The 20,813-nt window shown below is 49.6% G+C and overlaps 1 protein-coding gene across 1 annotated transcript; it reads left to right on the top strand.

Annotated features, from left to right (window-relative positions):
- Positions 1 to 7,009: 7,009 nt before the first annotated feature.
- On the top strand, positions 7,010 to 8,380 carry LOC137839269 (uncharacterized). Its single transcript, XM_068648389.1, has one exon. It carries the CDS (start codon positions 7,010 to 7,012, stop codon positions 8,378 to 8,380), a length of 1,371 nt encoding a protein of 456 aa, XP_068504490.1.
- Positions 8,381 to 20,813: the final 12,433 nt, after the last annotated feature.

Here is a 20,813-nt window from a genome sequence, read left to right as displayed (position 1 = left end):
ATGGGAAGGAAAGACCATGGAGGGAACGACCCCCTGGGGGGCTTCGAGCCTTCCCGGTGTTTGGCATTTCTAGACACCCTGAGGACGATACGGCGCTGCTGTAGCAGGCCTCTCCTTAGGCGTGGGCGCCAAGCACCAAGAATCAAGGGACAGATCGCCTTAGTGTTTAAGACACCCCATGGACGATACGGCACTGTTAGACAGGCCTCTTCATGGGCGTGGGCACTGAAATACAATCTTGTCCCAAGTGTTTAAGGCCCAAAGCAGGTCTCGACTTTTGCGTGCAGCAATGGTGGAGCGGCCAGCGCCTTCACGAGGCAGAGGCCTCACAGATACGAAGGCGAAACAGGTTTTGATGTACACATTGGGAGTAAGGCGCTGGATGTACAGGATCGCCCAACACAGCGAAAGAAACAAGCAAAAGTACAGGCAAAGCAATTGAAGCATACAAAAATGAAGAACGAATATGGAATTGTTATACAAAACCCATTATCCCAACAAAAGTGCAAACAGTTCAAAAATTTACAAGTTTATCAGAGGATGGCAAGAACGAATTTAAAGCGCAAAAAAGGTAAAGGTGGCGGTTGAAAGTTGGCGTTTCAGTCATCCAACTCGAGGGGCACGACGCGTCCGTCAACGACATGGTGGGTGAAATCGCAATTAGAAACGTTGATCCTCGGGTTCTCGCAGGCAACCTGGGCCAAAGCCTCCTTGAATCCCTCCTCGAAGGTGCCGGCCATGTCATCGATGAGCGCCTTCTTGGCCTTCTCCAACTCCCTAATGGTAGAGTCCCCGGAAGCCACTTGCTTCTCCAAAGCCTCCTTCTCCACTCGGAGCCGGCTGACCTCGATTTGCAGCTTGTCATGGTCAACCTGGAGAAGGTCCAATGTCTTGGCCTGGGTAGCCATCTCCTCCTCCATCCACTCCAATTTTTCGACCTGCCCAAAGCACTGATCCTCCAAGTCCTTCTGAAGCTCTTCGGAGGCCTCAACCATGTCTTGGAGGTCCGTTATTTGAACCTGGATAGATACTTCCTGGACGTAGAAGTCGGCCTAAAACTCCATCGCCTCATCCAGCTACCTTTCAGCCTCCTCTTTGGCCTCTTGGGCCAACTTCAGAGAGGCTTGATAGGCCTCATTTTGGCGTCCCAGAGTTTCCTTCTCCTTCTCCAGAGCGGCCACTCTTGCTTCCAGGGCTTGGAGGGCTTGTGTGTTTGAAGCGGCATTTCTGGCTTGGGCGTGCCAATCGAGGGCCACGGCCAAGAAGGCTCCCAAATAGAAGGGCATTCCTTCTCTTCTGTCGGGGCCTTCTGGCATCAATCCCCCGTTGAAGCCCCTCATTAGATGCATGATTGGAGGAGGAATGGCAATTAGATCGGGGGCAGCAGAAACGGAGACAGGAACAGCGGAAGCCTCTGCTGGTGGTGGAGATGGAGCAGACTCGGCCCCGTCGCCTTTTTCCTCTTAGACTATTGTGGGTTGGGGAGAGGTGGCGCTAGGGAGATTGTCCCTGAAGGACTACCCTCCCTGTGGGGACGCCGCTGGTAGGGTGGGAACCCTAACAGCTTTTCTCCTCTTGAAGACCAGCCCGCCGTCGGAGTCTACATCATCGGAGAGAATCTCCAACACCCTTTTCCCTTTGTCAAGGGGGGCTGGAGCAGGTGACGAGGCCACAACCAGTGGTACTGCGGCGATGGGTGGAGGTGAATTGGGCGTTTGAAGTGTTTGGGGGCTACGTGGAGGTGGTGAAGATGGGCCTAGTGGAGTTTCGGTGGTAGTTGGTTTTGGTGAGGGCGAGGATAATGGGAGGTTTGGATCAGCAGCGGGGACGGTGGAGGCGCCAGCCTTGGTGGCACGAGCAGCCTTCAGTGCTTTCGCCAAGACCATCCTCTTAGAGGAATCCATCACCGATCCTACATTTAGACAAACCAAAGAACAAAAGTTAAAGCCGCACCAGACCGAACACAAGGCGTCAGGTACACACAAATCACAAAATGCCAATCCCACCGCCAATACAGTTATATAAATCCACAAGCCACGCAGGTAAATGAAACATAAAGAGTACATATGAACACTTAGCAACGAGGGAAACAGGTGTAGGAGGCCAACAGAACAGGCATGATGTAATAAAACACAGATAAGAAAGGGCAACAAGAAACGAGCCTCCCTACCAAAATAGGTGGACAGGGTGTGTGCGTTGTATTCACACGCTATTAGCTTTAGCGTGTCAAAAACGATCCCCAGGCCAGCCAAGGCCTCACATACCCCCATATCAGCAGAGGACAGCTCATCCAGAGCCTTAGGCTTGAGCAGCGTGGGATGCTCTGTCCAGTATAGTGGGAAGCCATCCAAGGCTATGGGGTCCTGTTTAGCGCAGCACACCCTGAAAAATTTTCCTTTCCAGCCTTTGTACGAGTTCTGGAAGAGGGAAAGGAGGATCCTGCCAGCGATCCCGGAAAAGCTCACCTAGAGGCTTTTCCCTTGCTTCTTCACCTTGAAGAAAAGTAGAAAAACGTCCACAGAAGGAAGAACGCCTAGATATCCACAAAGAATTTGAAAGGCCCGAACAAAGGCCCAACTATTGGGATGTAGCTGGGGAGGGGCCGTATTGATCTCCGTGAGGAGTTCCCTCTCGAAGGGTGTGAACGGAAGGCGTACACCAACGCGTTTAAATACAGTTTGATACATGAAGAAAAAGGGGGCCCCACCCCTGGGTCTGTCATCCACACAAAACAGGTTCCCCTGGTCTCCCGGGGCAGACGGAGATGTGGGCATCATGGGTGCGGCAGAAGGTATTGAAGTTGTATAAATGGGGTCACCCCGATGGTTCTCCAAGTCCTCAAAGGTCGTCAAGGTGGTGCATTCGTTCAGAAGATCATCAGAGGCCCATTTATAGAAAGCCTTGTAGTTAGCCTTGAGGGGAGAACTGGACCTCGGTTTCGAGCGCACCATGATGCGGATAAATAGCTGAAGAAAGAAGAAAGCAAAAGGGTTTTAACAAGCGATGCCAAGGCAGAAAGGGAAGATAAACCCTAGAAAATGCCACCCACGCGAAGAAACCCAGAAAGGGGGAGAAGAGAGCAGAGAAGGACGAAGAAGCGAAAAGAATGTAGAGATGCAGAAACACAAACAGTCCCAGGCAGTTCATACAAAGTAATGCAACGCAATGAAGAGGAAGAGTCGTGGAGGTAGAAAAATCATACCTTTGAGTGTCTGATTGCAGAGAAAGAGCTCGAAGGAGATGAATAGTGCGGGAATGCAGAGAAAGTGGATGAAATAGTGGTTTTGAGCGCGGGGTTTTGGGTAACTTAAACGTTACATTTGCAACCCAAGAGGAACTAATTTGGGACCGTGCGATTGAGCCGCGTGTCAAAAGATTAGGCGCTCAATGGGAGCGCAAGAGACTTTTGAGGCTGACTGCGTGATGAACCACGTGGCACGCGATTAAGTGTGGCCCCAAAAGGTGTCACCTCCCCCGCTTCAGAGGATGTCCAATCAGCCATTCAGAGCACCCCAATGGTTTAGAGAATGTCGCGTCAATAGTTTGGGGAGTGTCGCGTCAGCAAGAATGACACGTCACCAAGGTGCCACATGGATGGCGTGGGCGAGGCCTTAGTCTTTTCGCTGAAGACAAGTCATCAGCTCAAGACTGGGGGGCTTGTGTACCGTCGCGTACCCGGGCGTTGACAAGTCAAAGTCAAAGCCCATGTCGGGGTCAAAGTCAACGTAAGGCGTCGCCTAGGTGAGGCGACGCCAAGTGCAAGCGTCGCCAGGGCGAGGCGTCGCCAAGAGGAAGCGTCGCCAAGATAAGACGTCGCCTAGAGCAGGCGTCGCCAAGGTAGGGTGTCGCCAAGGTAGGGTGTCGCCAAGGTAGAGTGTCAGAAAAGCAAGCTAATGACAGTGTTGCTCCCCGATACCCATGGGTAGGAAAGACCATGGAGGGAGTGACGCCGTGGGAAGGCCTCAAACCCCGATGACCCGGGCTAGCAATAAAGAGAAGAGAAAGGTGAATTCAAGGCCATAGTAATAGCGCCAGTGGAGAACAATCTGACTCGTGAAGTGCCCATGCCGCCCCAGAGAAGCCCTCGGGATACATACGACTCATGAAAAGGGTCACGCCCAGGGGCAGGGTACAAGAGGAAGGTAGATACGCTCTCAAAGTGAGTGACTAGAGGTTTGGGGGCATGAGTTGGCCCCCAAAAAGTCACCCCTTGCGCAGATGCACTCCCAGGTAGGAGGACTCACATGAGGAAATACCCCCAAGTGGGGTCACGGTGCTGTGAGGCCCTCCACGTGTAATAGCAGCCAAGTCAGAATAGAAACGTTAATTTGTCAGGTATAAGGTAATTAAAGCTATTTAATAAAGTTGATGTTTCGAGCGTTTAAGGTACTTTAAATGCTCCAAGCGGTTTAAACGTCTTAAAGGCGCTGAACGCTTCATAATTAAATGCGCTTTAAGACGCTTTGAATGCTAGAGCCGTTTAAATAGAACCTGAAATATTGGAAACGGGGTTTGAACTTTTGGCAGACTTTCCTAAAAAACACTCTAGTTGCTTGCTCGAGTCTTAAGGCTACGCACAAGGGACTAGGGAGAGAGGTTGTTTGCCAGAACGAGAAAATATACACTATACACAGTTTCTTTTGACCACCTTCAGAGTGCCATTCACGGTGCTCCGATACGGAGGTGTAGAGTTTTGGTGTTTCTTGCCAGCTGACTTGAGCGTCGGAGTGCAAACGGCCACTAGGGCGCCCATAGACAACCTCAAAAGGAGAATGTGAGGTGGTAGAATTTACTACACGGTTATATGCAAACTCAACATGTGGTAGTAAATTCTCCCACACTCTAGGATTCCCCGAAATGAAACATCTCAATAGTTGTCCTAAAGTTCTATTCACCAACTCGGTTTGACCATCAGTTTGTGGGTGGCAAGTGGTAGAAAATAAAAGTTTAGTTCCAAGCTTGCCCCACAAGGTCTTCCAAAAGTGACTTAAGAACTTGGGATCTCTATCGGACACTATAGACCTGGGGATCCCATGCAAGCGAACCACTTCTTGAAAGAAGAGGTTTGCAATATGACATGCATCATCCACTTTGTGGCAAGGAATAAAATTAGCCATCTTTGAAAAACGATCCACTACCACAAAAATGGAGTCCTCTCCCTTTGATGTCTTGGGTAATCCTAAGATGAAATCCATAGATATGTCAACCCAAGGCATTGAAGGGATAGGAACAGGAGTATATAAACCATGGCAATGCATCTTAGATTTAGCTTTGCAGCAAGCTATGCATTTATCACACAAACTATGAACATATTTATGCATATGAGCCCAAAAGAAATGTTCATGCAACACATCCAAAGTTTTAGCAACCCCAAAGTGACCCATTAAGCCCCCCTCATGAGCTTCTCTAACAAGAGATAATCTAATAGAGCTTTGAGGCACACAAAGACGTTTTCCTTTAAAAAGAAAGCCATCTTGTATAAAAAAATCTTTGTGTCCTCCCTTAAGACACTCTTGATAGATGAGAGAAAAATCAAGGTCATCATGATAAAGTTCCTTAATAAGATCAAAGCCAAGATATTGAGAACTTAAAAGATTTAGCAAAGTGTATCTTCTAGAAAGTGCATCCGCCACAATGTTTACTTTGCCTTGCTTATGTTTGATCACATAAGGAAATTGCTCAATGAATTCCACCCACTTAGCATGCCTCTTGTTAAGCTTGTTTTGGCTTTTCAAATATTTAAGAGATTCATGATCACTATGTATCACAAACTCTTTAGGAAAAAGATAGTGTTGCCAAGTAAACATCACCTTTGTTTTGTACACATGGACCCCTTTGCTACTCATAACAAACCCTAGGAATTCTATATGATCAATAGCAAACATACATTTAGCAAGATTAGTGTACCGACCGGGTCATCGGGTGTGATGACGTGGACAAAAGAAAGGTAGGTAGTCAAGAAGTCAACGTACTCGCCGTATATAAAAGCGGCGGTCTGCAGTATAAATAATCGGTTATCGCCGAGATGTGTCACCACCAAGACGGATCATCGCCCATCGCCCAAGAGAAGCATCGCGCAGAAGTAAGACGTCGCCGAGAAGAGACGTCGCCTAAGTAAGACATCGCCTGAGTAAGACATCGCCCGAAGAGTCAACCCGCATGACGTAAGTATTTCACAGAGAGGGGGCCCACACGATGGGATAACCCTAAGTTGGGTGGCGGCATTGTGGGTCCCTATGCACAAAATAAATGATAGAGTCGAAAGGGCACGTGGCAATGCCCACGTGTTCACTAAAGGTATCCAGGGAAGGCTGCGTGCATGACACGTGTCTAATTAGGGCACTCGAACAGTATGATGGCGCGAGAAATACAACGCTCAAGTTAGAGCCCAAGTGGCCATAAGGTTATACATTGCACTCCAGATAAGGGAAGTCCATGGGCCAGATACGCTAAGATCCTAAAGATAGCGGCACAAGGACCTTCTCCAAGGAACCCTAGATAATAGCAAGCAACGCAGAGGTAAACCCTAGTTTTCACCTATATATAGGGCACAAATAAGCCTTAGAGAGGTGCGCTTTTTCACAGTTGCATGAGTTTTAACCTAGTTCTCAGATAGACATACAGAGGGAAAACCCTAATTGTTCTTGACGGCGCATCTGCTGAGAGCACAAGACAATTAGGGCAACACAGTTTTAGCCATACAGTTTCAGTCATTGAGAGTGTTATACAGTTTCTAGTTACTTTGGTGTTTCTTGCTAGCTGACTTGATCGTCGGAGTGCAAACGGCCGCGAGGGCGCCCCTTTGTTCTTCTTTTTCAGGTACACACAGACGAGGCAGAACGAAGGTACCCTAGCTCGTTAGAACAAGCCACGCATAAAGACGACCCAGGTCAACCGGCCGGAACATCTGGCGCCCACCGTGGGGCCGATATAAACATCGGTTCCACCACACAAGCTTTCAGTTCCAGATTCCAACACTTAGATAAGTCGAGAGGATCCCCAGAGAGCCATGACCACCCGACCAGCACATGCTAGGAGTGAAGAGATGACCCTACAACAGCTCATGGGCATGGTGCACGGGCTGCAAGACGCAGTGGTAGCCTCGAAAGTGGAACAGGAACACATGCAGGCAGACCTTACAGCTTCTCAAGCAAGAAGCGAGGAACTCCACCGCACCAACGAGGAGTTACGCCATAGATGGCGTGGCAGAGACGAACCGGAGGCTGCATCCCCACCCAGGGAATTCACAACACCATTTTCACAGGCAATCTTGGAGACGGCAATTCCCAATACATTCAGAGGACCCAAAGCGACCTTCACGGGAATGGAGGATCCCGAAGCACACCTCACGGCGTTCCATACACAGATTTTGCTGGTAGGTGGTTCAGACGCTGTTAGATGCAAGCTTTTCATGAGCACCCTGACAGGGATGGCCATGGACTGGTTCATCAGCCTCCCAGAGGGCCACGTCACGTCCTTCGCCCAACTTTCACAACTATTTAGAGAACAGTACCTAGCCAACAGAACTCCCGCCCCAGTCTCGTACGATCTTTTCGACGTCAAGCAGTTCCAAGGTGAAACCCTAAAGGAGTACAAAAGCCGCTTTGGGGCACAGGTACGCACGCAACCCGTTCGGGTTCACCAAGCCGTCACAGAAAGGAAACACTTTGACAGGAAACGCGCTTACGAGCCACGAAGGACTCAACCTAAGAGTCGAGTAGAGGAAGGGAGAGAAGCAAGCAAGCCGCCAAGGCACAACTTCATGATGGAACTCAAAGATCTGATTGCGGTACCCAGCATAGCCGACAGGTTGAGGCCACCGATTAAAGCTGACAAGGTGCCAGGGCCTCGCAAGGAATCATGGTGCGAATTCCACGAGGCATTCGGGCACCATATCAACAACTGTCTGGCGCTTGGCTATCAGTTGGATGAGCTCGTGAAAAATGGTTTCCTGAAGGATTACTTGATGGAGAAGCAGGCGGGACGACCACCAGGCTCGCAACCAGGCGGCAGTGAGGGGCAGCAGCACGAGGCGCCCGTCCTCGGTGAAATCCACACCATAGCTGGTGGGTTCTCGGGTGGCGGGTGTACGGCGTCACAGCGTAAGAGGTATACGAGGTCCGTAATGTCAGTGGAAGTTTTCGAGGACCATTCGCCCGATGTGGACATCACGTTCACTAAGGAAGACCTCAGGGATGTTGTGCCGCATGAACGATCCCATTGTGATCTCACTCGTCACGGCAGGAAGAACGGTTCAACGGGTCTTGGTCGATCAAGGGAGCTCGGCAGATGTGATGTTCTGGCCGACCTTCGAAAGGCTACAACTATCCACAGACCAGTTGAGGCCATATGGGGCCTGCTTATATGGTTTTGCGGATGATAAAGTCGAAGTCAGGGGATACATTGAGTTAAGAACAACATTCACAGATGGGACCGCCTCGCGCACAGAGAAAATCAAATACCTTGTTGTGAACGCCCCTTCAGCATATAATATCCTATTGGGAAGGCCAACACTCAATAGGATAAGAGCTGTACCCTCCACGAGGCACATGAAGGTCAAATTACCTTCAATGGAAGGGGTGATCGTCACCATCCGATCTGACCAAGAGGAGGCAAAAAGATGTTACGAAAACAGCCTCAAGAACAGGCAATCAGTGTGCCATGTAACCACAACACCGCCTCTTGGTGCGAAGAATGCGCAGGAAAGCCGACGGGCCATGGATGCGGCGACAGAGGGGACCGCCGAAGGCGACGTGGGTATGGACGTGACATTGGAAGCAGCCACCAAGGGCGACGTAACCATGGGAGATGTCGAGTTGAAGCCTGAGAACAACGCTGGAGTAGAGGAAGAGGAAAGTTGCCCGGAAGCCGCCAGGGAGTCAAGCATTGTGAGAGCATTGCTCGCTAGCGAGAGGAGGCCTCGCCCAGTTGGAGATTGGCTCGAGAGGGAGATCGGCGGTAAAACTTTCAAGTTGGGGAAAACTTTAGACGGCGGGACACAGGAACAGATCGCCAAGGTGATAGGCAGGCATCTGGACGCGTTCCCGTGGTCTGCCTCGGATATGCCAGGAATCGACCCCGATTTTTTATGTCATCGTCTAGCAATGGACCCTTAGGTCAGACCAGTTCGACAAAGAAGAAGAAAATTCAATGAAGAAAGGAGACAGGCGATCAGAGATGAAACGCAAAAACTCCTCGAGGCAGGCCACCTCAAGGAGATGCAGTATCCGGAATGGGTCGCCAATGTTGTATTGGTAAAGAAGAGCAATGGGAAATGGCGAATGTGTGTCGACTTCACAGATCTAAACAAAGCCTGTCCGAAGGATTGCTATCCTTTGCCAAGTATAGACGCCTTAGTGGACAGCGCAGCAGGGTGCAAGTTGTTGAGTTTCTTAGACGCGTTCTTGGGGTACAACCAAATTAAGATGCACCCCATGGACGAGGCAAAAACTGCCTTCATGACAGAGAAGTCGTGCTATTGCTACAAGGTGATGCCTTTTGGGCTGAAGAACACGGGAGCCACGTACCAGAGATTGATGGATAAAGTGCTTGCACCTATGCTTGGGAGGAACGTGCAAGCTTACGTTGACGATATGGTCTTAACATCCCTGGAAAAAAGCCAGCATATAGCCGACTTAGAGGAGCTGTTCGTTACGATAGCCAAATACAAACTAAAGCTGAACCCTGAGAAATGCACTTTCGGCGTGGAAGCGGGAAAGTTCTTAGGTTTCCTCTTGACCGAAAGAGGGATCGAAGTAAACCCTGACAAGTGTGCGACCATTTTGGCAATGAGGAGCCCTGCTACGGTGAAGGAGGTGCAGCAGCTCACGGGTCGGATGGCCGCCCTGTCGCGATTTGTGTCTGCCAGTGGAGAGAGGGGTCACCCATATTTCCAGTGCTTGAAAAGGAACAATAGGTTTGTCTGGACGAAGGAGTGTGAAGAGGCTTTCGTAAAACTCAAAGAGTACTTGGCAAGCCCGCCGGTTCTGTGCAAACCTCAAGTGGGAGCGCCCCTCAGGTTGTACTTCGCCGTAACCGAGAAGGCGCTGAGTGCGGTGCTCGTCCAGGACCAAGATCAAATTCAGAAACCCGTTTATTTTGTCAGCAAGGTGTTGCAGGGCCCAGAAGTGAGATATCAGGCTTTGGAGAAAGCAGCACTGGCAGTAGTGTTTTCGGCGAGGAGGTTGCGCCATTACTTCCAGAGTTTTACGGTGTTGGTAATGACCGACTTACCTATCCAGAAGGTTCTAAAGAAACCAGATGTGGCTGGAAGAATGGTAAAATGGGCGGTAGAGTTGTCGGAGTTCGACATCAAGTATGAACCCCGGGGACCGATCAAGGGACCAATCTTCGCTGACTTCGTGGTCGAACTATCTTCTGAAACAGTGCACAGCGCCGGAGATGGTTTTCGTTGGGTGCTCTCAGTGGATGGATCCTCTAACCAGTTAGGCAGTGGGGCCGGGATGATTCTGGAAGGACCCAATGGCGTGTTGATAGAACAGTCCCTAAAGTTCGCCTTTAAAGCCAGCAACAACCAAGCGGAATACGAGGCTTTGATCGCTGGTGTTTTGTTGGCAAAGGAGATGGGAGCAAGGGTGCTGTTGGGCAAGAGCGATTCATTGCTAATCACAGGCCAAGTAACCGGTGAGGTCAAGGCTAAAGATCCGCAGATGGCAGCTTATCTGGAGTATGTGCAGGAGTTGAGGAAGTCTTTTGTTTCGTTCGAAGTAGTGCGTGTGCCAAGAGAGCAGAACGCCCGAGCCGACTTGCTAGCAAAGCTCGCTAGTTCGGGCAAGGGGGGCAGGCAGAGGACCGTCATACAAGAAACCCTGAAGACACCTCGAGCGTTCGTGGCGGACCACCAAGTTATCCAAATCTGCAAGTCAAAGGAAGGGATGGCAAGGGGTCATAAGTCTCTATCTCAGGAGACCTTGAGGACGCCAAGGGTTAGAGCGCATCCAGTGGGAGAGATAAAGATGACACAAGTTTGCGCCGTCCACGAGCCGGACACATGGATAACGCCATACCAGGGCTACATGGCAGATGGCGTACTCCCAATGGACCCGACGGAAGCTAGGAAGGTAAAAAAGAACTCCAGCAAGTCACCCTCATCGATGGTGATTTGTACAGGTTTGGGTTCACACACCCCCTTTTAGTATGTGTGCATGGAGAGAGGTGCACGAGAATTATGGCCGGGCTCCATGAAGGGATTTGCGGGAGTCACATCAGAGGTCGAGCCTTGGCGACAAGAACCATCCGTGCAGGTTATTATTGGCCGACAATGAGGGAAGACTGCAAGAGATATGCCCAACGTTGCAAGCAGTGCCAGGAGCACGCCGATTGGCACAAGGCGCCTCCAGAAGAGTTAAAATCAATCTACAGTCCCTGGCCTTTCCACACGTGGGGAATCGATATCCTGGGACCCTTCCCATTGGCGATTAGGCAAATGAAGTATTTGGTTGTGGCAGTCGAATACTTCACGAAGTGGATTGAAGCAGAACCAGTAGCCCAGATCACAGTGCACAAAATTCAGAATTTCGTATGGAAGAATATGGTGTGTCGTTTCGGTGTGCCTAAGCGTTTGGTATCAGATAACGGAACTCAGTTTGAAAGTCACCTGCTGAAGAAGCTGTGCGAGGACATTGGAACTCAACAGGTGTTCGCTTCTGTGGAACATCCACAAACGAATGGGCAGGTGGAGTCGGCTAATCGGGTTTTACTAAGAGGTTTGAAGAGGAGATTGGAGAAGGCCAAAGGATCATGGGCTGAGGAAGTTCCCCGTATAATATGGGCATATCATACCACTGAACAGTCAGGAACCCAGGAAACCCCGTTTAGCTTGGTGTACTGGTGCGATGCGATGATCCCAAATGAAATCCAGGAAAGCTCGCCGAGATTCCAGAACTTCGTGGCAGAAGACTCGAATGCAGAAAGGAGGATGAACTTAGATTTGTTGGATGAGGTCAGGGAGGAGGCAAGGGTAAAGGCCGAAGCAATAAAGAGAAGAGTCAAGCGCAAGTACAATTCTAGAGCAAGGCCAAGACAGTTCAGAGATGGCGACCTGGTAATGAGGAAGGCCCACCTGTACAAGATGCAGAATAAATTGTCACCCAAATGGACGGGAGCGTTTAGAATAACTGAAGCACTCGGGAACGGCGCCTACCGTTTGGAAACGCTGGAGGGAGGGGCGATTCCTCGCACTTGGAACGCTACCCATCTCAAGTTTTATTACAGTTGAAGCATTGTAAGTAGCAGTTAACTGGAACAGTTAAGTGAAAACAGTTCTTTCCCAATTGGCACTCTTTTTCCCTAGAAAGGGTTTTTAATGAGGCCACTCAATAAAGAAAAGTTTGAGTTTATCAAGTTTTCCCAGTTATTGAGTTTGTATGGTTATCATTTTAAATTTTAAAACAAAGACTTAGTCGCCCTTGTGTAATTTAGGGCAGATTCAGATCACATGCATTGAGTATAAAGTTTTTTAAGTCCTCGTCGCTGCCTGGCGATTGGAGGCACGAGTTAAGTTTTAAGTTCTCATCGCCACCTGGCGATCAAAAGTGAAAGTTGAGTTTTAAGTCCTCATCGCCATCTGGCGATCGAAGGCACGACCATAAAGTTTTAAGTCCTCATCGCCATCCGACGATTGGAGGCACAAGCATAAAGTTTCAAACCCTCATCGCCACCTGACGATCGGAGGTGAAAGTCAAGTTTTAAGTCCTACTCGCCTAGAGCGAGTATAGGCGAGAGTTCAGAACAAGATAACAGTTAAAATCCGGGCGCCTAGTCCTTAAGCAGGGGTTAAAGGATTCCTTCGGGACGTCCCCTCCTCAAGTATGAATAGCTAGCCCCGGTACCAGATGAGTTAAAATCCGGGCGCCTAGTCCTTGAGCAGGGGTTAAAGGATTCCTTCGGGACGCCCTCTCCTCAAGTATGAATAGCTAGTCCCGGTACCAGATGAGTTAAAATCCGGGCGTCTAGTCCTTGAGCAGGGGTTAAAGGATTCCTTCGGGACGCCCCCTCCTCAAGTATGAATAGCTAGCCCCGGTACCAGATGAGTTAAAATCCGGGCGCCTAGTCCTTGAGCAGGGGTTAAAGGATTCCTTCGGGACACCCCCTCCTCAAGTATGAATAGCTAGCCCCGGTACCAGAGAAAGTCCTCCTCACCCTCGAGTGAGTTCAGGCAAGATGAGATTAAAAGTCCTCAGTGCATCCAGGGAAAAGGTAGCCCCTGGGCAAGTTGAGGCACCAGATAAAGTCCTTCTCACCTCAGAGTGAGTTCAGGCAAGAACAGAATACAAGACCTCTTTGTTTAAGCAAATTGAGGCAAGTTCGAAAGTCCCCAGTGCAGAATCAGGCCGGCCGAGTTTAGGCGATGACCTGGAAATGCACATGTCACTTGGCAGATCAGTCAAGCGAGATTTCAGATACTAAGAATGACTCTCGCCTACTGCTCAGTAAGTACTTTCGTGTCAAATGTTATTGCTATAGACTAACCGTTTGTTTAAAATAAGTTGATTTCCAGAAAATTAAACATCAGTCTGCGCTAAGTTAATTGGGTTGAGTGAGAGCCCACCAAATTATCAGGTGATCGCACAACAGGTAAAAGATAAACCATGAGCATAAGTTAACACGGTCCGAAGAAAAGAAGTCATTACAAACAGATTCGTTGCACATAGACAGAGGTCGAATATGTAAGTCTTTCAGAATGTTTCTAAAGAAAACGTCAATGAAAACAAATGAAAACGTTAATCTGAGGGTACAATTTTGCCGTCTACCACTTCATGGCAAATCGAGAACTGGGAGAGGTCCAAGTCGGGGTAAGCACAAGCGAACTGCTCCAAGGCCGCGCCAAACCCGGAAGTCAGAACGTTTGCGGCGTTGAGGTCGAGTTCTTCACTTTGTTTCTTCAGCTTTTCGTTCTCCTCAAGCGCCTGGGCAAGTTTTGCTGCAGATTCGTTCAGCTCCTTATCTTTCTCGCTCAGTTCCTTGGCTTTTTGGTCCATGTCAGCTTTGATGTTACCCAGCAGATCCTCCCTCTCAATTGACTTGGCCTCGAGCTCATCCGCGTAGGCCCCTTTGGCCCTGAGAGTCTCCTCAAGGCCCGCTATCTTCTCTTGCTGATGCACGAGTCTGCCCTCGAGTTCAGTGACCTCTAAGAGTTTGGCGTTGAGCTTTTGGCCTAGTTCAACGCTGTTTTTACGTTCGCTCCGCAACTCGTCCTTCAGAGCATTCTCTAACCGCGAAAACTCCAATCCCCGCATCGTAAGATCACGCTTAAGTTGTTGGACTTGGTCCTTCGCAACACCGGCTTCGGATTCATACTGGCTCAAGGAGTCCCTTAAAGCCTCGCCCATCATCTGGTAAAGGCGTTTCTCTACGCACTCGGTAGTCATAGCGCTAAGGTAAGCGACGTGGGCTTTCAAGACCTCCTCGACAGGGGCTGGAAGAGCAGGGATTGGAAGAGGAGTCGGGGGTTGGTTCTCGCCGTCGCCTTCATAAGTATGGACAACCAGGGGAACATCAGGACATGGCGGCGACACGTCTGGCTCCGCTACAGGTTGGGGAGACCACTGAATGTCCGCAGCTTGCTCCAGAACGCCCCCAGCTGCTAAGGTGTTTGATGGTAGAGCATCTCCAGCACTCTCAAAAGGTGTAGAGACGCTGGGGGGATTCTCCGCATAATCTGGGCCCGTACTCTCGTTTGCGGGTAGCTCGGTGACGGTTGCCCTGTTCCTTTTACAGATAAGTCCATCTTCAGTGCTCTCGTCATCCTCCTCATCTGACACTATTATGGGATTCTTCCTCTTGGCCCTCTTTGGCGGCAGCTTCTTTCTCGAAGGGACAGGAGGGGCGATAAGGGAAGATGAGCCCACGGGAGGAAGCTCGCCTCGGGCAACAGCGGCTTCCGCTACAGAATTCGAGACGGTTTGAGAACCCGCAGCGAGTTTGTGGCGTTTGACTATAGAACGCAGTCTGGCCATATGATCTTTTCCCAGCATTGTGTCTGCACGAAGTGATCAATGTTCACAAATCAATCCAATTACAGATACAAGTAATTTGCAGTGCAAGGGTAAGCGCAGGACATGTAATGCGAACAAACTTGGTAAAAAAGTAAAACAGATTTGGCACAGGAAGAAAAATCCAGGTGGAGGGGAGAGACAGACCTATGTAAAAGTCTAGTTGATCCTCATAGAATTTGAACTTGATGATTGAGGAGGTAGGTAAGGTAGTATTGGTGGAGGCAACTTCCTTCCAGAAGTGGCACAAGTCTCTATCGAGCTCCCCCATCTTCTCTGGACTCCTAGCTTTCCGAAAATGATCCTGGGAATCCTTTTTTCCCTTGTCAACCCAGTACAAGGGGAACCCATCGAGAAGTGTGGGACTCTGATCATTACAGCAAACACGAACGAACTTACCCTTCCAATCTTTATAAGATTGTTGGAAGATGGAAAGGATGGATCTCCCAGCAATCCCATTAAAGCTTACCCATAGGCGGTCCCCCGGGTTTTTGGCATCAAACAGAAATAAGAACACGTCTACAAAGGCTGGATGGCCTAAATGTGCACAAACAATTTGGTATGCCCTGACAAACGCCCAGCCGTTGGGATGCAGCTGAGCAGGGGCAATATCAAGCTCGGTAAGGAGCTCCCTCTCAAAGCGGGAACCTGAGCTTAACCTTCTTAAACACGGTTGCATAAACAAAGCAGAAAGGGTGGCCATCGTTGCCATCGCTATCAGTACAAACAGGTTCCCCGGGAGGACAAGGAAGAATAACAACCTTGTCGTCATGCTCCTTATGGAATGTGAGGTGGGTCTTATCTCTCAAGCGAAGAATGTCGGCCTCAGAGTTAATCGAGGAAGTCTCGTTCAGCAGAGCTGGAGGAGCCCATGAGTACAACAGTTTGTAATCAGGAATGGGGCGGGCGGTGGCGCTAGTTTGTGGGGGAGTTGATTGCGATTGGTTGGGACGAGAGGCCGCAGGCCTCTAAGCCCGATTTGAAAGGATGCCAGGATCTCTAGGTGGGTTACGAGACGTGGAGGGGTTTCCTGACGAAGGTTGTTTGCGAGATTTTGAAGGAGGGTTTCGAGAGGGGGCAGGGGTGGCACCTGTATGAGCCATCGAGAACTGCAGGAAAGACGAAAGGAAAGTAAGTAAAGGAAAGCGGAGGGTTTCTAAAAGGAATGATTCGATTCGAAAAATAGGAAGGGAAAGCAGCATGAACAACAGGGGTCGTAGGAAGGGAAAGAAAAACCTAAAAACGCAGGAAAAAAGCAAAACAGAGAACAAACAGCCCACAACGTATGCGTCAAGCAGTTAAGGGATGATGCAAGTCGATCAAAATGCGGTGAGCACCAACAAAGTGATTAAGGGCTTACCTTTTTTATGATCGGGGGAGCGTGCGAGGAAATGATGATTGGGGAGACGAAGTGTTCATCAGAGCGTATCGAAAGTTTGAAAGTGAAGCAGGAAGATAATGTAACAGTGGAGTGGCGCGAGAAGTTTAGAGTTTCGAAGGTTGTGGGAAGCGCAAACGACACGAAATAACAACCATCGATGAATCCACGTGTCATTTGATGGGAGGGGGTTGGTGAAGTGTCAAATCAGTAACCGGGGTGCGCATTAGCGCGCGGAGCCACGTAGATCGCCGAAGTTTAAACTCACCCTCCCCGAGTCGCCAACGACGATGACGTGATCAGGAAGTGCGAAGGGCGGTCTGCAAAATGTACACGACCGCCGACGTCGTCGTCGTCAAACAAAAGACCAGGCGGTCTGACATCGCTACAAGCAGTACGTCGCCAACCATCCCAATGAGCTCGGGCGCAATAATGCTGAAGGTTCGAATAAGAAAGCTCAAACAGAAAGGCATCCCTCACAAAGCGAAGGCCGAGCAGAGCCATAAACAAGGCAACCAGAAACAGGATGGGAAACAAACAAAATCTAAGAAATTCACGCCAAGCGTAAAGGCAATATCGGAGTGACGTGTGCGGCATGGCAAAGAACGCAAGCATGCAAGATAATTTAAACGGCATTCGACATAAAGAAAAGTGCAGAACCAATGTTAGGGTTACAGACGAAGTTTGTAACATTTGCAAAATGGAATTGTAGTCCTATACACATCCTAAATATTTGCACAAAAAGTAAGAACACATCACTCATCAGTGGCCCCAGGCTTCAAGCAATGCGACGAAAAGGCCCCGTCTCCGAACCGCAAAGCCCGAGTCAGAAGCGTCCTCTGATGATCGTTTATCTTTGAACCTACGTGAAAGAAAGGAGTAAAGTATAGTAAGAGATGATCCTGCCGGCAACTCGAACGTGGAGGAATCGCTTCGTAGCACTCTCTGCCCTGTCTACGCGACTGCGTCTTCTGCAGAATCACCCTCAGAACCTTCTCTTGGATCTCCAAATGTGCCCTGCAAAACACACAGACGGCACCTCTGGCGGCCGTTTGCACTCCGACGATCAAGTTAGTCCACAGAACCACCAAATGAGAAAACTAGTAGTGCGTGTGTAAAACTCTTGCTCTCTGTTTTTCGTATCCCCCACTTCTCTCCCTGATTCCTTCTTTTATCTCTCTCTGTCTCTGTTTCTGGGAATAACAGAATTCTGTTATGCTTTTCTGGCATGTGTCAGAACCCTGTTATGCTTTTCAGAGAGAGTGTACCTGCAGAATCAGAGAGTGTGGGTGTCTGTGCGTGTTTGTGCGTCTCTGCGCTTGGCTGCGCCTGTCTGTACCCTCAATGGTACGGAGTGCACTTTTTTCTGGACCGCACCCCTCTCAGATGGTGACACGTGGAGGCCTGCATCTCACATCTACCCACTCACGTGTCATTTACTGGAAGGGCTCTAGCGCTTCTCTTTGTGTGCCTAAGTTACGCCCTTGCGGAGTAACTTAGGATATTTCTCTCATCTGGGTAAATCGCATACTCTTAGGAGAACGTTGGGTGTGGCTGGTTTAGGCACACTCACCAAACGTTGCTCTCTGCGTAGGCGACTCACCCTTCACGATGCTATGCACGTAATGGGTTGAGGGAATCACCAATCACTGACTGGTTTACTAGTTCCCTCAGGCCACTCTCGTGCATGATTCCCTGAGGTGTGCTCATGCGAGATCCATGCGTAACGCTCTCGCTGGGAACCTCAGTCCCAGTTTAACTGCGTGTAACACGAGACCCCGATGACAATACACCCGATGACTGATCAGTGTTTATTTGCTTCTCGCGTTCTGCCCTCAGGCGTTAGCCTGAGAACTGGTCTGTTGGTGGCCACTTGGTTACTGACCACCGATCACCATTCTGGATGATCTGTCCCTCGACCTCTCTGCCGCCTGATCTGTCGGTGGTCACTTGGTTACTGACCACCGATCACCGCTCTTGGCGATCGTCTCCCTGACCTCTCTGCCACCTGGTCCACGTGTCACCCTGCGAGTGGTCCACGTGGTTCTCTGCTGCTGACGTCATCGACTACCGATGACCGATCGGATCAAGAGACATACGGGAAACAAAGTATTTTTAAGCGAAATCATAACAAGAAGTGGGAAGGTCACGAGAAAAGCCTCACACATATATATATCTTTCCAGAAGCTCGGCATTATACTCCAAGCTTATTAAAGCGGCCGCATCAAATCCTCCAACACCCGCCAGGATCTTGCAAGCTTCCTGATCCCTTGAAGAAAGTTTCTTAAGGGGTTTGGATTTCAAGGCTCTGGCGTCCTTTGTCCAGTACAAAGGAAAGCCGTCCAGGGCAGAAGGCACCAAGCTGGAACAGCATACCTTAAAGAACCTGCCTTTCCACCCTGTGAAGGCTTGCTGAAAAGGAGTCAAAAGAATCCTACCAGGGACATTGCTAAGAGTTACCCAAAGATTGTTTCTCTGCCTCTTCACCTCAAAGAAGTGAAGAAAAATGTCCACAGAAATCGCACATCCAAGGAAGCCAAACAAAATGTCAAAGACCTTCACGAAGTCCCAGCTGTTAGGGTACAGTTGGGCTGGAGCGGTGTTCATCTCCGTTAACAGCTCCCTCTCGAACCTGGAAAAGGGAAAGCGTACGCCGACGCACTTAAAAACTACTTGGTAAAAATAGAAAAAGGGGACCCCGTTATTGGATCGTTCATCCCCGCACACCGGTTCCCCCATGGAACAAGGAAGCACGACGATGTCATCATCGTGCCTCTTTGCGAAGGCACGATGGTCACAGGAGCACGCTTCCCCCACGTGTTCCCTCAGGGCCCTAGTAGAAAGTAAGCAAGAGTACTCGTCGAGGAGTTCACTCGAAGCCCAGGATAAAGGTCCTTGTGACTCACTCGGGAGGAAGATGGGTTGGTGGACATCTTGGTGTGTGCTAGCAGTAAGGAAACTGGGGGTCAAGGAGTTCTTGGGAAGAAGACGAATAGTGCAAGAAAGATACGAAAGAAGTAGAGACAATAAGTTGAGATGCGGGGTTTTCAAGATTCGAGCCTCACGATTGAAGCGGTAAAGCAAGCTCCTCGTGAGTGGGCCACGTGTCGCGAGGTAAAGGTACGGATTAAAGTGTCATTTGTCTCACTCAGAGAATGTCACATCGTCAGAGCCCTTGAGGGTACGTTGCGCCGGCGATATAGAAATGTCACGTCAATCGATCGGAAGGTGGCATGTCATCAAAACGCCGCAAGGGTAGTAGGGGGCAAGCTTTAGTCTTTTCGCTGAAAGCAAGTTATCAGCTCAAGACTGGGGGGCTTGTGTACCGACCGGGTCATCGGGTGTGATGACGTGGACAAAAGAAAGGTAGGTAGTCAAGAAGTCAACGTACTCGCCGTATATAAAAGCGGCGGTCTGCAGTATAAATAATCGGTTATCGCCGAGATGTGTCACCACCAAGACGGATCATCGCCCATCGCCCAAGAGAAGCATCGCGCAGAAGTAAGACGTCGCCGAGAAGAGACGTCGCCTAAGTAAGACATCCCCTAAGTAAGACATCGCCCGAAGAGTCAACCCGCATGACGTAAGCATTTCACAGAGAGGGGGCCCACACGATGGGATAACCCTAAGTTGGGTGGCGGCACTTTGGGTCCCTATGCACAGAATAAATGATAGAGTCACAAGGGCACGTTGCAATGCTCACGTGCTCACTAAAGGTATCCAGGGAAGGCTGCATGCATGACACGTGTTTAATTAGGGCACTCGAACAGTGTGATGGCGCGAGAAATACAACGCTCAAGTTAAAGCCCAAGTGGCCACAAGGTTATACATTGCACTCCAGATAAGGGAAGTCCATGGGCCAGATACGCTAAGATCCTAAAGATAGCGGCACAAGGACCTTCTCCAAGGAACCCTAGATAATAGCAAGCAACGTAGAGGTAAACCCTAGTTTTCACCTATATATAGGGCACGAATAAGCCCTAGAGAGGTGCGCTTTTTCACAGTTGCATGAGTTTTAACCTAGTTCTCAGATAGACATACAGAGGGAAAACCCTAATTGTTCTTGACGGCGCATCCGTTGAGAGCACAAGACAATTAGGGCAACACAGTTTTAGCCATACAGTTTCAGTCATTGAGAGTGTTATACAGTTTCTAGTTACTTTGGTGTTTCTTGCTAGCTGACTTGATCGTCGGAGTGCAAACGGCCGCGAGGGCGCCCCTTTGTTCTTCTTTTTCAGGTACACACAGACGAGGCATAACGAAGGTACCCTAGCTCGTTAGAACAAGCCACGCATAAAGACGACCCAGGTCAACCGGCCGGAACAATTAGCATACAAATGTTCCTTCCTAAGGGTTTCTAAAACTTGCCTAACATGCAACCTATGGTCATTCAAAGATAAGCTATAAATGAGTATATCATC

Source organism: Phaseolus vulgaris, chromosome 3, assembly GCF_000499845.2.
Source record: "Phaseolus vulgaris cultivar G19833 chromosome 3, P. vulgaris v2.0, whole genome shotgun sequence".
NCBI classification, from domain to species: Eukaryota; Viridiplantae; Streptophyta; class Magnoliopsida; order Fabales; family Fabaceae; genus Phaseolus; species Phaseolus vulgaris.
Note: the sequence above shows the minus strand (reverse complement) of the source record. Positions and strands in the feature narration are given on the sequence as shown.